This window comes from Gastrolobium bilobum, unplaced genomic scaffold (assembly GCF_033153095.1).
Source record: "Gastrolobium bilobum isolate Gb01-03AN ecotype WA unplaced genomic scaffold, APGP_CSIRO_Gbil_v1 utg716, whole genome shotgun sequence".
NCBI classification, from domain to species: domain Eukaryota; kingdom Viridiplantae; phylum Streptophyta; class Magnoliopsida; order Fabales; family Fabaceae; genus Gastrolobium; species Gastrolobium bilobum.
The window spans coordinates 66,801-89,436 of NW_026895478.1; the positions used below are offsets into that span (position 1 = coordinate 66,801).

At 33.6% G+C, this 22,636-nt stretch overlaps 1 protein-coding gene across 1 annotated transcript; it reads right to left on the reverse strand.

The window, feature by feature from the left end:
* Positions 1 to 465: 465 nt before the first annotated feature.
* LOC133313637 (rho GDP-dissociation inhibitor 1-like) lies at positions 466 to 12,355 on the reverse strand. Its single transcript, XM_061515036.1, has 8 exons — positions 12,032 to 12,355; positions 11,768 to 11,962; positions 11,129 to 11,269; positions 2,468 to 2,662; positions 2,297 to 2,366; positions 1,267 to 1,494; positions 1,059 to 1,183; positions 466 to 537 (listed from the first exon to the last, which is right to left on the reverse strand). The coding sequence occupies exons 1-8, from the start codon at positions 12,353 to 12,355 to the stop codon at positions 466 to 468; spliced, it is 1,350 nt and encodes a 449-aa protein (XP_061371020.1).
* Positions 12,356 to 22,636: the final 10,281 nt, after the last annotated feature.

Here is a 22,636-nt window from a genome sequence, read left to right on the forward strand (position 1 = left end):
ATCTACTATATAATTTTACCATTCTAAATCATCTCCTATTTAAATTTCTAACTGCAGCAGCAAGAAAAGAGAAAGATTCTCATTCAAACAAAGAGTACACTTTCCATTTCATTTCTAATTGCTTGAAAACTCATATGCCAAGGCCATCCTTTACAAGTTGCATTCTAAAGAAATCGGTTCCCCCAAAAAGATTGTTATGTCTCCATATTTAGATTGGTAAAGACAGTGGAGGTAGGAGAGTCGTAAGTTAAACAAGCAGGGCAACTTTATCAGAAAAATTACCAAATAATCTTCTTTCTCTTTGTTTTCTTTAGTCAATACTAAAATGGATGGAATTCAGTACAAGCCAAAATTTTGTTACCTAAGATATCTGAATTTCTTGAATAAATCATAAAGAGATTAAAAAATGTATTGACTAAACGAGGGAGAATTACTATTGCAGATTGGGAAGCTTTCCACGTATGATCAAGCCCAGTCCTTCCTAATATCAAAAGTATAGTTGATCTCCAAGTAACATCTGTTGTCATCATCAAGAAACTGCAAAAGGAAAATTGCAGCAGTTTATAATTGTATCATTGTTTTATAGGGGAAAGTTATATTTACAAACTTTTTGTTTACAAACTTTTACAAACTACACTATGTCTGACCCGTCATACTTAGTGTAATTTGTAAAAAAAGTTTATAAACGGATCCTTCTCCTATTTTATAAATAAAATGAAAATTAGAGTACAAATAGATACCTACAACGTATCTCAATTTACTATAAAAGAAAGAGAAAAACTTAAGATTCAATAAAGACCATAATCCTTTTATAAACCACTCTTCATTAAACCCCAACTAGCAAGGATTGGGTGAGGGCAATTTTTGTACACAATGTTATTTTTGCATAATTGCAAATAGACCGTTTCTCGGATTCCTTCGGATAAATAAGAAAAGAAATTTGAATTGCAAAAACATAAAGTCCTCTGTAACAGTTATCTAAATAGGAACATTTCATGTAATTATGGAACTGCATATAATTGTGCAATCAAATTCAATTCATGTAATGGTAACCTCACCTTTGATCTTGCAGAATATTGTCCTCTTGCAAACATGCCAGAGGGTGTGGTTTCTTCTGGCATCTCGTGTGTATAAGGCTCGGGTTGAGGGCTGAAAGTTCCAAGCATCTCTTTTGAGCTGTCCACTGAAATGAAACTTAATTGTAATAGAATGCTTCAAGGTTAACAAATTAGAAGACTGGAAAGAAATTAGACTAAATGAACATACCCTTGACACCAGTCTTCCAGACAGTATTGGTGTATTTCAAGCCAGACACAATATTATTCCCCACTTCAAAGGTGAATTTCAGACGGTAAAGACTACCTTCTTTAAGAGTAAACCATAAGCCCTTTGGTTTTCCATTTTCAGGAATGGGAAGAACAATGTCATCTCTACCAGCAGAGATGATAGACAGACTTGTAATTTTCACTTCAGGTTCAAGAATTTCTGGAAAGAAACATTTTCATTAACTTCATTTATACAGGGGACAGAAAAGAGAACATACTATAAATACAAGACAAATGGATAGTTTAATTATAGATAACTAAATTATTAGTAGAAAATAGAACAACAGACAAGCTATAACCAAGCATTATAAGTTCAGGAATATATCAGCTAGTCCATAGTAAAAGGCAATAGAAATAACCATCCAGCCTTACACACTTGCATTTTTATTTTTTTTGCAAAGATAAGGCTCTTATCCATACTCGAATCCAGATTACAAGAACCAATCATACCGCTGCTCCAAAGCTGTCCTGAAGAATTTCTTTGTCAAAGAATGTTTTGTCATGCATGTCCAAAACCTTTTAATACTCTACAATTTTTTTAAAAATTTAATATTTTTTTGTTTGGCCCCTAAAAAAAATAGTATCTTTCCTTCCTAACAAGAAATATCTAGCTACATTCTTGACCATAAGCATTCTAATTCCTATATTAATTGGAATATTTGACATTTCAAATAGGAAGAAACTGGAGCAATATCAAATTGTAAATTTATAACAACAGTTTATTTTAAGTTCTCACAGAGAGAATTTAAATTATTATTATACCTAAAACTGTTGCAGAAAATATTTCAATTTGCATGGCTGTGCATAAGTATCTTGAATCCTTACATGCACAAATTACAACTGTTGCAATAATATATATGGGCAGGATTAATTTATATCGATATAAGAATAAATATTCTCATACCAAATATTAATCGTTGATCGAGTAGCATTTAAATAATAGAATAAGCTTATAAGGTGGGAAAAAGAGATACCTCCAATGTTGCTCACATCCACACTCCCAAGAAGCTGTTCTTTCCATTTCCTTAGACTCTCATCATCCTATATTCCAAGCATACATCCAAACACGAAAGAAAGGAATAAATAAGGAAGAAAGCAAGAAACAGAGAGAAACGTTTAGTTGAAGAAGGTAACAACAAAACCTTATCTTTCTCAAGTTGTTCTTTAAGTGTGCACTGTGGACCCAACTCTATTTTGGTTCCATCTTCATCTTCTTCCTCCTCAGTTGCATAGATTGAAGATTCACTGGGTTGCCTGCTCAATGGCTCATGGTGCTCTTCTTGTTCCTTTGCAGCCTCACTTGTCTGTCCAGTTTCTTTGTTTTCATCAAACCCCATCTAGTTTTTCTTGGAACTTCTACAGCTCCAATAGCCAAGGTGGTTAACTCATCAATAGTCGCAAGAGAATATAATTGTGACAAAAGAGAAAAGCAACAAAAATGGGACACCCCACAAAGCAAATTTCAAAGATAAAGAAATTTAGTTCAAGAATGATAGTAGTTTAAGGCAAAAGTTAAAAAAAGGTTATTATGGGAAGGAATAGTGAAACCACAAAGATGGGGGAAAAAAACAAAAAGAAATAAAAACAGAAAGAAATGACAGTTTGTGTCTCAGAAAACCCAACAAGAATGAAAGAAGAAGAATGTCACATAATAAAAAAAAAAAGGCAAATAAAAAAATTATTGTTTTTCTGTTTACAAGTCTTCTTTATTTTTTTTCATTTTCTTTTTTACTTTTTTGGTGGTGATTGTTCGAAATGTGAGGAGGAGAGAAAAAAAATGCATGATTTGGAGAAAAGTTCTTGTGGTGATCCGGAATGTTTGAGTTAAGAGAACGTGAAGCACACAACAGCAACATTGAAACAGTGACATGGAGATGGAGAGAGAAACATTGTTTTGTAGGCAATTGAAGAGTTTTAAGGGCATGTTTGGTTTCGTTGAAATTCGGTCCAGGCAAAGAGAATGGGAAAAAAAACACGTGCCCAACAAATAAAAACAAAATATATAAATGCATATACAACAATCATAAGTTAAATAATTTGTTATTTTTTAATGAAATTTTTTGAAAGAGGCAAAACTTGTGATTCATACAAAAAAAAAAGCAACAAGTATGGAGAATAAGAACTTACTATCAGCTCTAAAGATAGATACCAACCAATTTATATGAGAATTTCTCAGCAAAAAACTAATTAAATAAAAAAAGTCACACATAAACACATGTCCAACAAACACAAAAAAAAATGTAGATACATATGACACCTATAAGTCAAATAATATTTTTTTTAATACAAATTTTGAAAAGAGAGAATTTTGTCAATGGGACAAAAAAAGAGCAAAATTTATAAAAAATAAGGACTTACTATCATATGCAAAAGTTTTGGAGTTGATAATGAGCGATGGATGATTTGGAAGGGATGAAAATTTGAGAAGGGTTTAATAGAGTAGTGAAATTTGGCGGAGAAGAGAAGAATAATTACAAGTTTATAACGAAGGAATTTAGGGTTATGAAAAAATATGTTTGTCAAATGAGAGAGGGAAGGTTGTGAAAAAGTAAAAAAAAAAATTAAAAAAATAGTAAGATATTTTTTTTAAAAAAAATAACAAGATATTATTTTATCAAAAAATAACAAGATATTATTTTTTTGAAAAACAACAAGACAATATTTTATTAAAAAAAAAGTATTATTTATTAAAAAATAGAGTCAGCTGGCTAAAATAGGCTTGTGGTCTTATTTTTAAAGAGATATTTTAATGAGCTCAAGCCTGTATTAATTTTAAAATAAGTTAAGCCAAGTCAGGTCAAAAGGTCAAGCTATAGGCCATAACAAGCCACATTACCCATTTACACCCTTTGACAAAAATGTATTGCTTAGATCCCAATAACCTTATACATATACTTTTTTTATTTTCCCTAATTTTTATCCTATATTATTATGATTTTATAAAGTAAAATCATAAACAATTCAATGTTAAATATTAAATTTAAAATTGTCTAAACATTACCTTAAAAATTAAAAATATTATTTAAAGCAAATTCAAAATGTATTATCATAAAAAATTGATATATTAAAATTTCCTAATATATTATAAACTATTGGTAATATTTCTCTTGAATGAAAATTGATGGGATCCTTTGAGAGGAAGTCAACATCTTTTCTTGGAATGTAAATCGGATTCTCAACCGGTCTAGTTTATGTATTGAACCAGTCATGCATTTGACCCGGTATGAATTCGTAGACCGGTCCTAAACCAGGTTCAACTAGTATTAAACCGGCACCCTTTTTTTAAAAAAAAAGAAGCTAATTTTGTGAAATTTTGGACAAAATATTTTAAAAATACCATTAATGATATTCAAACCGAGACCATGTAAATTCTAACTTTAGCACTCAACATTAAACCAAATCTAACGATTAGCTAAAATGCTTCTAGTTTTATATTTATTACATGGGGATTAATTTTCTCATTTTATATGAGAAAATTTTCTCATGCTACACACACAATATATGAGTGGGATCCATAAAAAAATGAGAAGACGAAAAATAATATGGGATCCACCTTTTAATTGTGTGTATAACATGAGAAAATTTTCTTATGTAAAATGAGAAAACTATTTCCCTTATTATATATATTTAATGGGGAAAACGTTTAACCTTTTAAAGGATATAACTTTGTGTCATTTTAGATCCTAATTGTTGATTTTTGTCAATCAATGATTATAATTTATTGGGTCAAACATATTAATTATAATCGTTGATTGACAAAAATCAACGGTTAGAATCTAAAATAACGCAAAGTTATATTCTTTAAAAAGATAAACATTTTTCCCATATTTAATTCATGTGTTTGAACCAATGATCCACTGGTTGAACCGATGACCCATTAACCTAGTACCTCGAATAAGTCAATGATCATTCGAGTTTGATAACACTGGTTGATGGAATTTGTTGTGGCCCAAATCTCCATATCAAAAATTAAAAAGATGCAACCTTTATATCACATAAAGTATGCCTAGCATGATGTAAAAGCAAAAACTCTTTTATGTGAAAGATGAAAACCTTTTATATGCATCATGTTTTATCTTAGGATATACTCAATAAATTTAAAGGATAGTGAAAGATTATAACTTTTTCACTTTATAATAACCTTCTAATGTTGAATCATTTGTAGGTGTTAAGAAGACAACACCCTCCAATGTAAGTCCACACTATCAATTGAATGGCATGGGAGAACCTTTCTATATGAATCGTCCTCACGTAAGATCTTCCTAGGCTAAACAAGGTAGGAGGAAAGTATCAAATTGGTTTTTGAAAGTTAAAAAGTGTGTTGCTTGACGTTCAAGCAACATGCTCATGAGGGTGAAAAACAAAAAATTTCAATCTTTGTTAATCATTGCAGAACCCGTAACTTGTTTACGGTCCTAATGAGTTATGCCTTAGGATCTACCCGTTAAAACACAAATGGGGTTTAGGATTACCTTCACTCAATGATACCAAAGTGTATGATGTCCTCTAATGCTATTCCACACGATTATCCTTTTATCGCTTATGAGAACTCTCTCTCGTTGAGTTCTCCTTCTCCATGGATGCTTGCTAGGCAATGCCAAGGTGGAGGCTTCAAGTGTTTGGGTTAATTTTGTAATACCCCATATTTTTATTAACTTTAATCTTATGCCTTTTAGTTAATTTGAGGAGCTCAAACTTTTAAGTTTCGAGGACGAAACTTCTTTTAAGGAGGGTATAATGTAATACCCTATATTTTTATTAATAAAATAGTAATAATAATAATATAATAATAATAATATAATAAACTATAAATTAGTAGTAATAATATATATGTATATATATATGTATATATTATGGTGATAGATAACAAACTATAATATTAATTTTACCAATAGATAACAAACTATAATATTAATTTTACCAAAGGTAAAATTAATATTATAGTTTGTTATCTATCACCATAATATATATATATATATATATATATATATATATATATATATATCTACTCATAATAATCCAATAAAGTAATATAACTCAAAAATTCAAATCAAATATCAACTTGTTATTAATTATATTAATCTTTATTTAATCCATTAAGTGTATTTAGAAAGGGCAATTATCAACTAACATATTCAGCACAACATTAATCATAATATTACATAAATGGTAATATTCACAATTCAATGACATTCATCATAATCAAATCAAATAACATTTCATTGTTAATCATGTTTAAGTTCATTGTACTTAGTGGGAAGAGAACCATGGTAGACCCGGGAAACCCTGTCAGTCTACCCCGTGACCCGAGAAATAACCACTGTTACCAGCCACGTATAATCAAAATTGGCCATAATCAATTCACATCTTCCTAGTGTGCACACCTCTTCCCAAAGTTGCTACTAGTACCCAGGGAAAAAACCCTGCCAGACACCACTTTGGGAAGAACGAAAATAATCTTTTTCACATCAGTTTCACATCGGAGGCATAAAGCCCAAAAGTTGTGTTCATCACCTTGGGATGTACCATCCCAAAGCTATCCTCCCACTATTTAACACTCAATCATCATATCACATTTGAAAATTTCTTCTTTCAATATATCTATTACTCAAGGTCATTATAACTTCCATATTTATTCAAGGATATAACAATTCAAATCTTCAACATTTATCATAGTAAAACCCAAATCTAATCATCGTCATTCATACAATCACATCACATCAATTATCATAATTATTCAATCATAAAAATATGAAAATTTAATCATATCCATTTATTCTCAAAATAAAAATTCTATTATTTTTCCAATAAAAATTTCCTAAATATCACATGTAATAATTCGAATTTAAGAATTGTGATATAAATAATATCATATAAAACTAACCTAAGAACACCTAGAGATTATGATTACATATATCAAAATTCATATCAATATAACCTATGACTCTCTAGAGATTAGGATTACCTGGTCTCCTTGTTTGGTGACTTCTACAATTTGGGAAAGAGAAGCGGTTGGTAACCAAAGAAAGATAATAATAAAAATAAAAATTTGAAGTGAGGAGAGAGAGAGTGTGTAAAGGAGAAAAAGAGTAGTGGAGAATTATTGAGGATTCAGAGTGAATTGGTTTGGTTAGGTTAGGCCTCTATTTATAGTTAAAGTTTTGGGCTCTGATATGGTTCTCGTGCAATTATTTCCTTATTCCTCACTGATGTATCTGGCTCAGATATTGGCTTTATACACTATTTTCTTTTTATTCTTAATTTCTTATAATATAATTAACTTATTTGCTAACTCAAAGCTGACTCATGATTGACTCATTATATCTAATCAAATTACTAATCAAACATTACCAATCAAACATTAATGCATAAATCATCAATCAATTAATAATCAATTAATCATAATTTATCATCTTATATATATATATATATATATATATATATATATATATATATATATATATATACACACACACATATTAATATTATTTTATTATAAATAATCTAGAGTATTACAAAGTATTAAAATTATTTTTCAATAGCACTCATATCGCACAAAATAATTTTATTAAAGGTAAAATTAATATTATAGTTTGTTATCTATCACCATAATATATATATATATATATATATATATACATATATATTATTACTACTAATTTATAGTTTATTATATTATTATTATTATATTATTATTATTACTATTTTATTAATAAAAATATGGGGTATTACAAATTTTCTCAAGATTATAATGATGTAGGTTGCAACAATAGGAACAAGAGAATGATGATAAGAGTCAAGAACTAAGGTTCTTGTTCAAAGAGAGAAGGCGAAAATACTTGATTGATGAACAACACATACACCAGGCGCCACTTATCTTGTGATCATATTAGGGTTAGAATCATAATAGAGTCACGCTAGTTCAGCCCATATGCATAAAGATTTTATTTATCTTTTAGGATATTGTGTTATCATGAAGTTAGAGAGAGAATCTCTTCATTTGAATTCAAAATTCAAATGGTCACTACTGACACTTCATGAAATTAGAAATTCAAGCATGATTCTAGAATCATCTTAAATTGTAATGCAATCAAAGAGGAGCTTGAATTCAAAATTCAACTCCAGTGGATCATATCCATGTAGCTTGAATTTGAACATGGGATCTAGAAGATTCCCATATCAAATTGCCTATCACCATCATCTTATCCCTTGATTGTTGCTTCAATAATTATTTAAATTCATAATTCAAATAAAAGAGTTGTTAGAAAAATCTCTATCCAATCTCTATTAGATATAGATTTGGCCAATTCAAAATTATCTATAACAAACTAATCTCTTGAATTTAAAATTCGAATTTAAATTTCAAACTTAAAATTTAAACTCAAATTAAAATTTAAACTCAAATTAGAATTCAATCTCATCCTAGTGGAGAAACTAATTTCTCACCAATATCCCAAATGGGGTTCATGACATGATTGGGCTTGGAGTCCAACTCCAATCCAATTACACCTAGAGTCTTGAAAAAGCCTAATAACATTTATTGGCCCAAACTTGCTAGATAAAGCAATCAAGAAAAATCTTAGTATGTGACCCATTAGGCCCAATTAGCCACAAACATAAATACACTTGGATCAAGGTCACCAATGCCCTATCTTGGTGATTCAAGAATTGGAACAAGATTTAGGCAATAGACATGTAGTGTCCTCGAGTTCTCATGATCATGATCCCTATCATAGATCCTCCCGTGAACACTCGTTCTATCCCTAGGGTACTTATCTTTTTTTTTTGGAATTATTACAATTATTAGCCATAAAATATAGGCGAGACATAAATATGGTAAAGATAAAGTGTGGTCAAATATATAAATCATGAAGTACCAAACAATACAAGGTGTTTATTTGTTAAAACAGATTTTCTCTAGGACACATATATACTAACATTTTTGGTGTGTTTTGGACACAAGAATGATCAAGGGAGAGAAAAAGAGTGACCATGGGTAGCTAGGTTTGTAAGGAGCTTAATTGGTCTCTTAGATACAAGATATGTTTTGATGATAACAAAGAGGCAACAAAAGAGAAGAGTTGTCAAGTCATAGTAAAATAATGTATATATCAAGTTCTACAAAGTATCAAAGAATTGTTAAATTCAACAAGTCAAACATTAAGTCCAAAACTAGATTCAAGATCCAAATATTAATGCATAAAGCTAAGTCCTTGCTTCTATTTGATTATAGTTTTAGGACTTAGATCTAATTGTAAGGGTACATGTTGATTTGCATTGCATGAGCTCAAAGTATTTTTCAAATGACATATTCTCAAAGTGTTTGAAATTCTTGGAAAAATCATTCAAAAAAATGGATGGAAAGTGGTTTAACATGTTTTGAACTTATAAACATCTTTTCAATGGTCACTTACATGTGCTTACAATGTTAGAAAGGTTTTTAAATTGAAAGGAATGCATTTTTTAAGTAAAATAGACATGTTGTCATTATATATCCAGATATGAGAAATGACATATCAGGATATGCATGTCGGGATACAACCATGTCATATATTCAAATATAGGGGCTGATATATCCGAATATGTCTCGATATGAGCTTTCTAGAACGTGTTCCAACGATTATATTTTGTTAGAAACTTATAAATACTCACCTCCAACAGCTATAAATAATCACAGACACTATTGAATCATTATTTTAGCCTTTATTTATAGATTTCATTAATCAAACACTTGCATAACTCATTCTTGATTATTTAAAGTTTCTGAGCTCATTTATAGAAGATCATATACCCATAGAGCTTTAATTTGTATTATCTACACTTTAGAAGTGTTTATTCAATTCCAAACACAATCCATATTATATTATTAAGTTAAAGGATAGTGAGACCCTTAGTGATTGAGAGGTAGCCCATCACCTAGAAAAGTTTGGGAAGAATTGTGAAGATTACCAAATACCCATAAATTTGGTGGAAGTTGTAAGGTTACCAAGTACCCAAAAATTTGGTGGTTGTAGCGATTTATCAAGCATCCATTGAAGCTTGGTATATGGTGAAAAACTATTGAGTGGTTGCAATCTAGACATAGGTCACAAGTGGTGGTGGATGAAACAGGATAACCGAGTATGCATTCATCCTAACCATTTATTTTCTAGCACTTTACTTACTCCTTGATATCTTGTATATGCTAGTATAGGTTGTACAATTGTGATAGAATATATATATATATATATATATATATATATATATATATATATATATATATAATGGGTTATTTGAATGTATTGATAAGCATTTTATATATCATAGTTTAGTTGAAATGATTATTTAGAAACAAGAAGCGGGCATTTGTTAAAATTTTGTAATACACAATTCATCTCCCCACTTGAGTATGGAAGACATATTCCTAATAGGTCTATCTCGGGCACAACCATACTTAGGGTTTTAAAGGAAAATCCTTTCAAATCTTAACACCCATGATTCAATCATAGAAATCCTTTTTTCCCTCTCAATTTTTGAAAATATGATATGGATATACAATGTCTTTAATTTTTAACTTCTAACAAATTGTGATCTTATATCATCTTAGTTCAAATTCAAATGTTAGCTCATATGAAGGACTCACAAATCCTCAAGATCACCTAAACATATATTTGCATGCCATGTCCTTTGCAGGGGTTGGTGACAAACTTTTGTGTAGAACTTTTTTGCTCTTCTTGAGGAAAAATACCATGCGTTGGTGGTGCAACTTGCCAAATGGACCTATGGACAGCTGGGTTGAATTATCCTGTCGCTTTTGTGACTACCCCATTAGAGCCATCGAAGCCCAAGATATCATCAGTTTGAATCCTTTGGGATTCAAGGTTTGAAATCCCATCCACTACGGTTTTCTTCCCAAATTTTTCCTTAGTAGCAACGGATCCAGAATTATTAACATTAGGATTTGACTGGACCTCAAATGCTTTAAGAATAGAAGGCTAGAGAAACTAGCACCCTTCTTCACTGGAGGCTTACTACGAGGCTTGATCACGAGATTCTTCCACAGATACTTCAAGTGCTTCAACATAACTTTATCTTACTCTCCAACAAGAATCTCTGTCTCTATAAGAAATAAAACAAGTTAGAATAAGTAATAAACAACGAAAAATAAATTGACCAAAACATATGCCAATGAGTTTCTCAGCAATGTCAAGGGGACGGTCAACAACTCTTTGCAGTTGAATGGAGCCCCTAGATTTTTTGCAAGTCGTTTAAGATAATATACAATATCCCTTTCTTCCTTGAATAAAAGCTCTTGAAAACAGGGGAACATCTGAATCAAAATGGAAGAACTCATGGTAATTCTCCTCAGTGATAATAATCTTAAAAAATTTGTCCCGTCAATTTTTCATCGAGCTTTCAAAAACATTGAAAATCCTCTTCGTTTTCATTGCCCGTATTGTTACCCAACATGTATCATACTTGGACACTTCAAAAAGATTGAAGAGTGAACCTAGTGCGGGCCTCATAAGAAGAACTTCAGATAGCAACTCGAAAGAGCGGACGAAGGCCCATGTGTTGGGGTATAGTTGCCTAGGAGCTACCTCCAAATGATTCAAGCAGACAAGTTGGAATTCGGTAAAAAGAAGATGGATGTCAACCTTAATAAATAAGCTTTAGCAAAAATGAACAAAATAGGGCTCCTTTTCACTTTCTCATCAGAAGCATACCTTATCCTCTGGACAAAGGACAACTTTGTAGAACTTAACCTCTTCCGCATCTTGGGGTGCCACCCTAGCAAATGCTTCAGGAGGATTAGAAGTTTCTCTTGGAAATGAAATTGCAAGGCATGATGGCTTATAAACGGGAAAATTAGCATTAGAGTCGCTTTCAATATAAGAGGAAAATATGCAACTTATCTTGCATTTACCTCGCCCAATAACAAAAATCCTCTTAGAGGAAATCTTTTCATTTTTATTCCCTCCAATCACTAGGCCTTGAAGAGCAGCTTTTTCCATAAGATGGTAGGTCCAAAATCCTTTTATGGGACCCATGAGTAATTCTCTAACAAAGGAAGGCTAGCATCTATGGAGAATTTGTAATTGGTTGAGCTCTGGGAATCACTGCTCATCGGATTCCACTTGCTAAGGCGGGATAGAAGTCTTGCCACGGATGGTGTACCTAGAAGTAGAGCAAGGAACATCATATGGGGAGGTTATAATAAGATTAGGAATAGTCATGGTATCTATATAATCTGAAATTCTGGAATCTTTCCCTTCCTCCCCTATCAAGTTCAATGGGCTTGTCTTTACTATCACAAATATAGGCCACTCCCTTTAAGAGACACTGAGGCTAGCAATTGAGAGAAGAGAAAGATTCATGAAGATGTTTCTCCATTCTCTCAAAAGGCGATGAAGTTTTAGAAGAATCAAAATCAGAATAAGATGAAACTATTATGCTTTGCATCTTAAAGCGTAACCAACTAGTAGAATGAGGAGGAAGGGCGTATTGAGCATCTACCCTAACAAAGTGACGACGGTATATAGAGGAAGACAATGCTTAATCACCGTATCCTCTTCCAAAAGGATAAATAACCCTCGGGGGGCACAACACAAAAGAAGATGGTGGGGTAGAACCAAATGAAACTTTCCATCCCCTCTCAAGAAAATGAAGATGGAACCCCCTAAGACCCCCTGCAACAACTATTTTGACAACGTACTCTTATACCCCCAAAACATTGCCAAAAAATAGGAGAAATAAAGTTTAAGAAGGGATGGATTACCTGAATAATGAAGAAAACAACTTGATAATGCTAAGTAATGGTGAGAGTAAGAGAATTTATAGGAAAGAAAGCTAGGAGAACATGAAAATAAGAAAGGAAACAGAAAGCTAAAGTAATAGATATGAAACCGCTCGTAAAGAAATTTGAAAGAGAGAAGCAAAAATGTGTAAAACCCCAATAAAAAAAGAGGGTCAAAATAGTTATTTCACAAACAACATGAATGAATAGGGAAAGCTATCTTGCATGCATCATTGCACACGATCCCTAATATGTTCCCTAAGCAATCAAAAAGTGTCATGTGGCCTGCCATTGCTGTAAAAATAGTATGTCTCGAGCATTCAAAAAGGCGTTCCAAAAAGTCCAATTTCAGAAACCTCTTTGAAGATTGAAACCCCGACACAACTATAGCACCTCATTCCTTTTAAAATTTTACATTAAGAAATTTAATTAGAATTAAAAATTCTAGAAGTTTTCCCAATTAAATAGTATATAGTGAAACATTCTGGAAAATTTTCCTTTCAATCAATTTCAATAAAATAGATTTTGATTATATAATGAAGGAAAAAATGAGGATAATTAGGAAAAAAATTTAGAAGACTTTTTTTTGGGTACTTTTTTTAGAAGACTTTCTTTCCTAGTAAATTAATACGTCAAAATTTTATACAAAAGGGAAAAATGGAGAAACATTAAATTTTATTCCTATATGTGGAAATTAAAACCTTGTAAGCCAATGGTCAAATATAATACTAACAAATGGAAGATTTTTTAGCTTGAGTCTTATCAATAAGAATAAACCTTCCCGAGACATATAGATATTTTCCCTCCTCACCAATGACATACTACTCTTGGCCTAATAGAATACATGCAAACACCTAATCTCCACCTGAAATTTTCACTTTCCCTCGCAGTGCCAAAATCCTTTTCGGGCGTTGGACATACAAGCATTTTTCCTTCCCTACATTCTCTCAATTCCTTGTCAGATACCATACTCATTCCAAACTAATAACTAAAGCTCTTCCTTTTTCTTACCTCTTGTTCCATTTTTTTAAAGTACCAAATTTATCCATTGAAGTTTATGAATTAGAAAAAGGGAAGAAAAATTTAAGACAGATAAGGCTAAGGTAAGATTTTAAGAGTTTAGTTTATTTATAGTGTGAACAAGGAATAAATACCCCGTCTTTTTTTTTTGGATAACAAAGGAAAGCAACAAAAACAAACTACAAAGAAACAGTCCTGGGCAACAAGGTGCCCTATAATCCTCTAACAAAAGGTCCCTACAACCATCCGGAGGAGAGTTAAACCAGTGAGTATCTCAGTCATCATCAACCCTGAGTTTAGCCATCCAATCAGCAACTCGATTGCCTTCTCTATATGTATGTAAAATATGTACCTACCAATGGAGATTAAGTAACTCCTTAACTCTATTCACATTTGTAAAACAGGGATGAGTATTAACACACCCCTCCACAAGCAACTGTTTAGCCATCATTAAGTCTCCTTCCAAGATTATATTTCTATAATTCTGTTGCCAAGCCCACTCCAATCCAATAAAACAACCCCACAATTCTGCCATAAGCACAGTTCCATATCCTAGATTTTTATTGAAACCCTGCACCCAATTCCCAAAAGCATATATAATAACTCCACCACAAGCTAAATTTGAACCATTATTTCTATAAGATCCATCAATATTGATCTTGATCCAACCCACAGTGGGGGCTTTCCAATTAATCCAAACTTCCCTCATAGTTTCCTCAGCTAGACCAGCAGTCATCAAAATCTCATTAGTATTTTCAATATTTAAAATGCTAATAGAAACCTGATGGAAAAAATCCTGGGGATTAAGACCTCTACCATTGAAAATGAGATTATTTCTGTCCTTCCACATATACCAACAGATAACTCCAAATCTCAGATACCATTTACAATTGTAATCCCTAGACTTGAGGTTCAACTTAAACCAACTGTCAACATCATTTCTGAAAAAATTGTTATTCCCTTTGCTATCAATCCAGTGGTCCTAAACTTCTCTCGTCCACCTGTACTTCCTGAAGATATGGTCCCTATCTTCTATAGGATCTTGACATCTAGAATTCTCAGACATGTGTGCCTTCTAGCTCTTTCAGGATTGGTAAGAAGCTTGTTACTATATAAGAGCCATGAGAAGAATTTAATCCTCTGGGGCCCTCCCATCTCCACACTAAGATCCAGTCTTTGGGTTGAGGATTATCTTGAGGGGGGATTAAAGAAGAATAAGCTGAACTAATAGAAAACAAACCCAATGGAGAGTGTCTCCAAATCACTTTGTCATTGCCACCACCTACATTGGGAGGAAGGATACCTGCTATAACAGCTAAAATCTCTTCAGTCAAACATTGATCCAATATACTCCAGTTCCAATCTCCCTCAGCTGAGATGAAATCAGCCACTTTCCAATTGATGGCTTCCTCAGGAATTTCTGTCAGAGCCTTATCAATCAACTTGCCAACACCAGGGATCCAATTGTCCTTCCAAAATTCTGTGCTTCTGCCACCCCCAAGAAGAATTAAGGAACCCACTTGAACAAGCTCCCACACTTGCTGAATTCCTCTCCAAGTATTAGATACATTTTTAGAAACAGTGATGTTAGGAATCTTATCATTCCCAACCTTATACTTGGACTTGAGCACTTTCACCCAGATATTATCAGCATTATTAAGAAGACCAAAGCCTAGCTTCATAGAGAAAGCTTTGTTAATTTTAATCTGGTCCCTAAGACCCAGGCCCCCTTCCATCTTACGTTTACAAATTTTAGACCAGCTGACTAGATGAGCTTTCTTCTGGTTTTGGCTAGAACCCCAAATAAAGCTTCTTGTAAGCTTCTCCACTTCCTTACAAACACCAACAGGGATGGTAGCAGATTTCATTGTATAAGTAGGTAAAGCTTTAAGGACAGTTTTGGCTAAAGTAGTACGACCAGCCAAAGAGAGAGAGTTTTGATTCCAGAAGGAAAGTCTCTTCTGCATTCTGTCCATAACATGACTAAATGAACTCTTCGATACCCTTCTATGGTGCAAAGGAACCCCCAGGTATTTGCCCAAGTCAGCTGTGATGTTAAACCCCAAACAATCACTGATCTCATTAGCTTTGCCAAAGCTGACATTCTTTGAGAAGAAGATTCTAGTTTTCTCATTACTCACCTTCTGCCCAGAAGCATCAGAGAAGACTTTCAGGACTTGATTGTTCACATAAGCTTGATCCATACTAGCTTCAACACACAAAATTATGTCATCTGCAAAAAAACAAATGAGATAAAGGGGGAGCATTTTTATTTATCACAACTGGCTTCCAAGCTTTCACATCCATAGCCATTTGAATGAGATAAGCTAGCCTCTCCATACAAAGGAAAAACATATAGGGGGAGATGGGGTCCCTCTGTATAATTTCTCTTTCTGGAATAATCTCTCTAGAAGCAACCCCATTCTACAAAAGCTTAAAAGATGTTGAGGATATGCAGCTGGAGATTAAGTTACATAAGGAACTTGGGAAGCCAATGTCTCTGATTGTTTCCCTCACAAAACTCCAGCTCAGCCTATCATAGGATTTTTCTAAGTCAACTTTTATCATCATCCAACCCTTCCTCCCTTTCCTGCTCCTCATTGAGTGAATGACTTCTTGAGCTATTATTATATTGTCAGCACTTTGTCTTCCCTTAATAAAACTACTCTGGTTAGGAGAGATTAACCTGGGCAGCAGCTCCCTTAATCTTTCTGACACAATCTTTGTAATGACTTTGTATTACAAAGGCTAATAGGACGAAAATCCTTCATACTCTCAGGGTATCCTTTTTGGGGACCAAACAATAAATTTTTTATTTATTTCCCACGCTTTATCTGGATCATTAAAGGCTTCCTGAACCAGCTTACAAACTGAATCTCTTACAGTTCCCCATTGACTTTGAAAGAAGACAGCATGCAAGCCATCCGGACCAGAGGCTATAAACTTCCCCATTTTAAAAATTGTCTTCCTAATCTCCTCCTTACTAGGTCTCTGAGCAAGCATGAACAACTCATTGTTGGACAGATTAGGATAAGCACCCCAGATAGGAAAGAAACCATCATCTAATTCCTCAGCCTTAAACAGCTTCTGGTAGTAATCAACAGTCATAACAACCAACTCTTCAGGATTAGCTATCCAGCATCCATTATCATCTTTTAGAGTAATGATTATGTTGTGTCTTCATCTAGCCACTGTAGAGGAATGGAAAAATTTTGTATTTTTGTCCCCAAACTTTAGCCAGTGGCATCTAGATCTTTGATACCAAGTCAGCTCCTCTTTAATAAGAATGGATTGAAGATCTTTCTACAGGTTTTTCTGGAGCAGCTCTATATTATGGTCATATCTCCCATGCATGTAGCTATCAAGACCTCTCAATCTAGCATATATCTTATTTTTCTGTTGAATATTCCTCCTAAAAACATTCTGGTGCCAGTCTTTAGCTTCTATTTCAAACTAGTTTCTGGCTTGAATCCAATCAGTATTATTCTTCCAACTATTCTTTACCAAGTTGTCAAAACATTGATCAGCAAGCCATGCTGCCATAAATTTGAAGGTTCTGGAATGCTCAACTAGTCTAGATGGACCACTCTGAGCCAGAAGCAGAGGCCTAAGATCAGAGTTAAAGAAAGGCAAGTGGGAAATGAAACAGTCAGGCCAAGAAAGATTCCATGACTCATTAGAGTAGGCCCTATCAGTTCTCTCATGAAGCTTCCCCCTCTTCCAAGTGAACTCAAGACCCTTGTAGCCCATGTCACTAACTTTGCAGTTCAATAAACTTTGTTGCATATCAGCCACACTTTCCCAACAAACCTCACCACCTCTTATCTTCTCTGAAGCATGAAGGATAGAGTTGAAATCCCCCATCAGGATCCAAGGTTCCTGAATGGACTGGCTAATGAGCTCCAACTCTGACCAAAGGGTTTCCTTTTCTAACCGCCTAGGACTACCATAGACAAAAGTAATGAGCTCAACCTTCAAAGACTTCAGGTGATGCACTTGAGTATGCACAAATTGGTGATGAGCTGAGATAATCTCCAACTTAACCACATTGGCATCCCAAATGATCCAAATTCCTCCTGAGTAGCCTATAGATTCAAGTTTGAAGTAGTTAGGAAATCCAAACTACTTAATAATATCATCACCCTTTGGACCATTTATTCTAGTTTCCAACAGACCATAATATCAATTCTAAATTTGAATTTTAAATCTTTAATAAGGGTGGTAAAACCCTTTTTACCTACCCCTCTACAATTCCAAACACAAACAGGCATAAAAACAAACATAATAAAAAAAGAGGACCAAGGTCAAAACCCATGAGAGATCTTAATCAAAGATGAGTTGGAATTGGGCCCCTTATATGAGGACTGGACATATCCACACCTTGTTCATTCTGAACCTGAGGAGTTGAACTAGAAGGATCACAATCCATACCTCCTTTGCCTTTTTTCCCCTTCTTTCCCTTTTTTCCCTCCTGATTAAGCACTTCATCTGCTTTATCCCTAGACTCAGAGTTAGGTTTTCCTTTATCTCTCAAACTGCTAGCTGCTTTGTAGGGGCCCTCCAAAACAGTATTTGGGGATTTGTTTTCAATACCACCTTTCTTCTGCATAGGACTAGTGCGACCCCTGCTTTTTTCCTTTCCTTCCTTAGCTGGGATTCTCCTAACCTTGCTATCAGCTACTCTAGTTTTCCTCAGATTGCCAAGGTTACCCGAGACAACCCTATCCACCAAAGGGCTTTGAATTTTACTACTCACCTTAGGTAGGTCACCTATCTCCATAGCCTCTGGCTCCTGATCATGATTACTAACCTACTCAACCTCCATACGAACTTCAATATTCTCATCACCCACTTTGACCTTATTCACCTCAGGAAGAGCTACCTTCTTATCTCCTGGTATACCCTCTCCTATACCTTCATTTTTAATCTTCACTGGAACAACCTTCATTTTCCTCCCTCTAGTTTGCCTTTGAACCACCATCCAGTCACCAAAAGATTCCATCTGCTTCCCTTCTACTTTGGTTTGTTCTTGATTATTGTGCCCTGTATTCACAACACACTATCTTTCCTCTACCTTCTGTCCCTCCTTAAGAGCACTGTCAGAGCATAGATCTTTTTTGTGTCCATAAACTCCACATTTGAAACAAATCAAGTGGAGACCTACGTATCCCACCTGGAATGTTCTGTCTCCTATTTTAAATTTTGACAAAAAAACTTTTCCTTAGGTCCACTTCCACACATATTCGAGCAAATCAAGCTCTCTCAGTGATGACTTCCATACCAGAATCACTTTTACGTAGAGAGTTTCTATCCACTTTGAGAGTCCTCCCAAAAATGTTCCCAATCTTCTAGAGGTGGTGGGTTGTGTAGAGCTCACTGGGTAGCCCAGGAATTCTGATCCACACTGCCAACTTCTTGACTTGATCATCATATGGATCGAAAAATGGTCTCCATCTCTGAACCACAACATAGTGGCCATTCACAATCCATAGTCCTTCTTCTAGCACATGGCGATAATCGTTATCATCCTAAAATCTCGGCAACAGGTATCCATTATCTAGATCAATTAGTTCAAAAGAGTTGGCTAGATTCCACAGCCTCTGAAGCCTAGCCATCAAGAATCTAGTGGCAATTATTTTCCCTAGCAACTTGATAATCAGTGCTTTTCGCCATTGTTTACAGTCTTCTTTGTGCTGGGCCTTTGAGATGTGATACATCAAACAAAGAGGATCCTCCGAAGGATCTTGAGGGCACTCATCCATGAGGTCGTCCTCTTCTTCCTCCCTCTTTTTCCTAGACAGCCAGTCTTCCTCCTCACTATCTCAGATCTCTCCACCATTTAACTTCGGTAATTTGTCTCTATAAGACACCATCTTACTGCGTGAGCTGCTGGTTACTCCCACAACTTTCTTCTCTGCATGCATGGAGTGAACAGAAGGTGGATCTTCCCCCCTCCCTCACCTTTCTCTATCATCTGATCATCCGTATTCAGAACCTCTACCGTCTCTCCCTTCGATTTTTTTCCACATCGATGGTCCACCTCTTCTTCTACCGGCAATCTCTCCCTACTTCCCTTCCCTCCATCTCCCTCTAGTGAAGCTTGATTCAACATCACTTCATCCTTCATAGCACTAAACCAGAAATAACAGAAAATCAAAGAAAAACTCTCCAGAAAGAACACTCGAAACCTAGTAGAGCAGAAAAAAATCACGTGCGTAGATCTACGCGCCTAACCCATCTCTATTTTAAATACCCCGTCTTTAGCCATTGAAAGAGAATCTTGAATTGATTGTTTTATAAGTTGTTACTCTATCAAAATACATACAGTGCCCTTAACATTATCCCCCTCTTTCAGCCTTCACTTGAGATATTCTTGGTGACTCTCACACTGAGCTTTGGTCCATGCCACTGTTTCTTTGAGTATTGATACTTTGAAATACTTCACTCTATGAAGAGAATCGGATCTCATTTTACTACCAAACAGCTCACAATCATTTGCATTCTTGCATTTTACATTAACGGGTATCACTATTATCGTTAATCACTTTTGTTCCATATACTCAAAGTTTATCTCTATTGCATCACCAAGCAAACATTTCTTTTTTAGTTGAAAAATATTTTATAAATGAAACTCTATATTTAAAAAAGGGACATGATCCTTTAACACCAGTGTCAAACTTAAAAATTTGACATCAAATCTTAACCATTGATTTTCGTCAATCAACGATTATCATTTATTGAGAATCAAACTTATTAATTAATTATTAATTCTCAATAAATGATAACCGTTAATTGACAGAAATCAACAGTTAGGATTTAGTGTCAAATTTTAAAGTTTGACATCAGTGTCAAACTATCCTATCTCTTTAAAAAAATATTCTTTCGAAAATTGACAACTCAATCTATAATTTTTGATAAAAGTGTGTGTCATTTTAAAGGATATAAAGTTATGTCATTTTAAGTGATAAAAAGAGATAAATCATGGGGGAGAGTGGACAGAAGAAAATAAAATGTGAGTCTCATCTCGTGAGAGTAAAATGATACAAGTTATGTCATTTAAAAGTACAGATAATTTTTCCATAAATTTTGTATCCATAAAACTGAAGATATATGTTGATATGTGAAAGGAGGGTAAACGGCAAGCAATAAATAATAAATGATTTAAGAGGATGGAATTTAAATTAGCCGGCTCCCGTTAATGATCACCTATTATATGGTTTATTAAAAAATTCTAAGAGGTGAGTAGATGGATCAAATTATTTTTCATCGGAAAGTGAAATTTCATAATTGACATCATCTCCTAATGCAACCACTATAATACGACACTACATTTTGTATTGTCATTGTTTTATAAAACGTGATGATTATTTCAGCTGGAAAATCATGGGAAAAGGTGATCGGAGCAACGTATACTCATACTAAAAAGTAAAAACTGCACGGGGGTCTTCCATTTTTTTTCAAGTAGATAAAAAAGAAAGAAAATTCATTTGTCTGATTTTACTTGAACATTGATTACCTGTAATTGGTGAGATTTGAAATTTTATAAGTTCTTGAGATATTATAGTACTGACACTGACATGGGATACGGTATACCAACTCATAAATTTTAAAAAATATTAAATTTCGACAAGTTATGGCATGTTTTAATATTAAATAATATTTTTAATTTATATAGTGTATATTATATTTAATATTAAATAATTTAAAAAAATAAAACTAAACTTATAATATTTATATTAAACTCAATAAAATGGTAATCGTAATCCAACAAATCTAATAATTGGAACTAAAAATGCAACCCAATGCAATCTTTGAATTCTTTTTTGAGTTCTCTATGTGTGTTGGAGTGTCGGAAAGTATCGAAAATGACACCAAATTTTTTGATGTGTCGGTGCATTATAGTTGATATGTTGTTAGGTGAAGAGAAGCTCTACTATGTTAGAAGATTATGTAATATGAGTGGCACATGAATAGTTTAGTGAAATAGTTAGCTGATGTACAAAGTGTACAATGAAGATGTTAGGTGAAGAGAAATTCTATTATGTTAGAAGGTTATGCAGAATGAGTGCTATGTAAGTAGTTTAATGGAATAGTTAGCTAATATTGAAAGTGCACAATGAGGCATCTAACTATTCAACTAAACTACTCACATGCCACTCATATTACATAACCGAACATATGTAAAAAGAGTAAGGGGACTTTTACCAAAAAAAAAAAAAGAGTAAGGGGACTTGGTCGATTTAAAATTGAAATTTTGATAATTACCATCCGTGTTTCTCCAAGAATTGTACTTTCGATCTGAAAATTCAAACTGTCACTTTTAACCACCGCATTTGCATTTAAAACATTTTTTTACCATATTATATCTCAAGCTATATCAAGCATCAACAGATGATGACACTGGCTTATTCAGATTTAGGGGGCTATTCATTCATCATCCCATGGATTATAAGAAGAGGCTTGGTTGGTCCATTGATTAGCTTCTTTTGATGGATTTTCATGTATTTTTTGGTAA

Bases quoted from the DNA above. Each gene is read 5' to 3' on its own strand.
- LOC133313637 (XM_061515036.1), bottom strand. From the start codon at position 12,355: ATGGGTCCCATAAAAGGATTTTGGACCTACCATCTTATGGAAAAAGCT. The intron at 1,184-1,266 runs GTATGTTCATTT...GTTTCATTTCAG, and splicing joins CTGGAAGACTGGTGTCAAGG to TGGACAGCTCAAAAGAGATG. The intron at 538-1,058 runs GTGAGGTTACCA...TTCCTTTTGCAG, and splicing joins AATATTCTGCAAGATCAAAG to TTTCTTGATGATGACAACAG.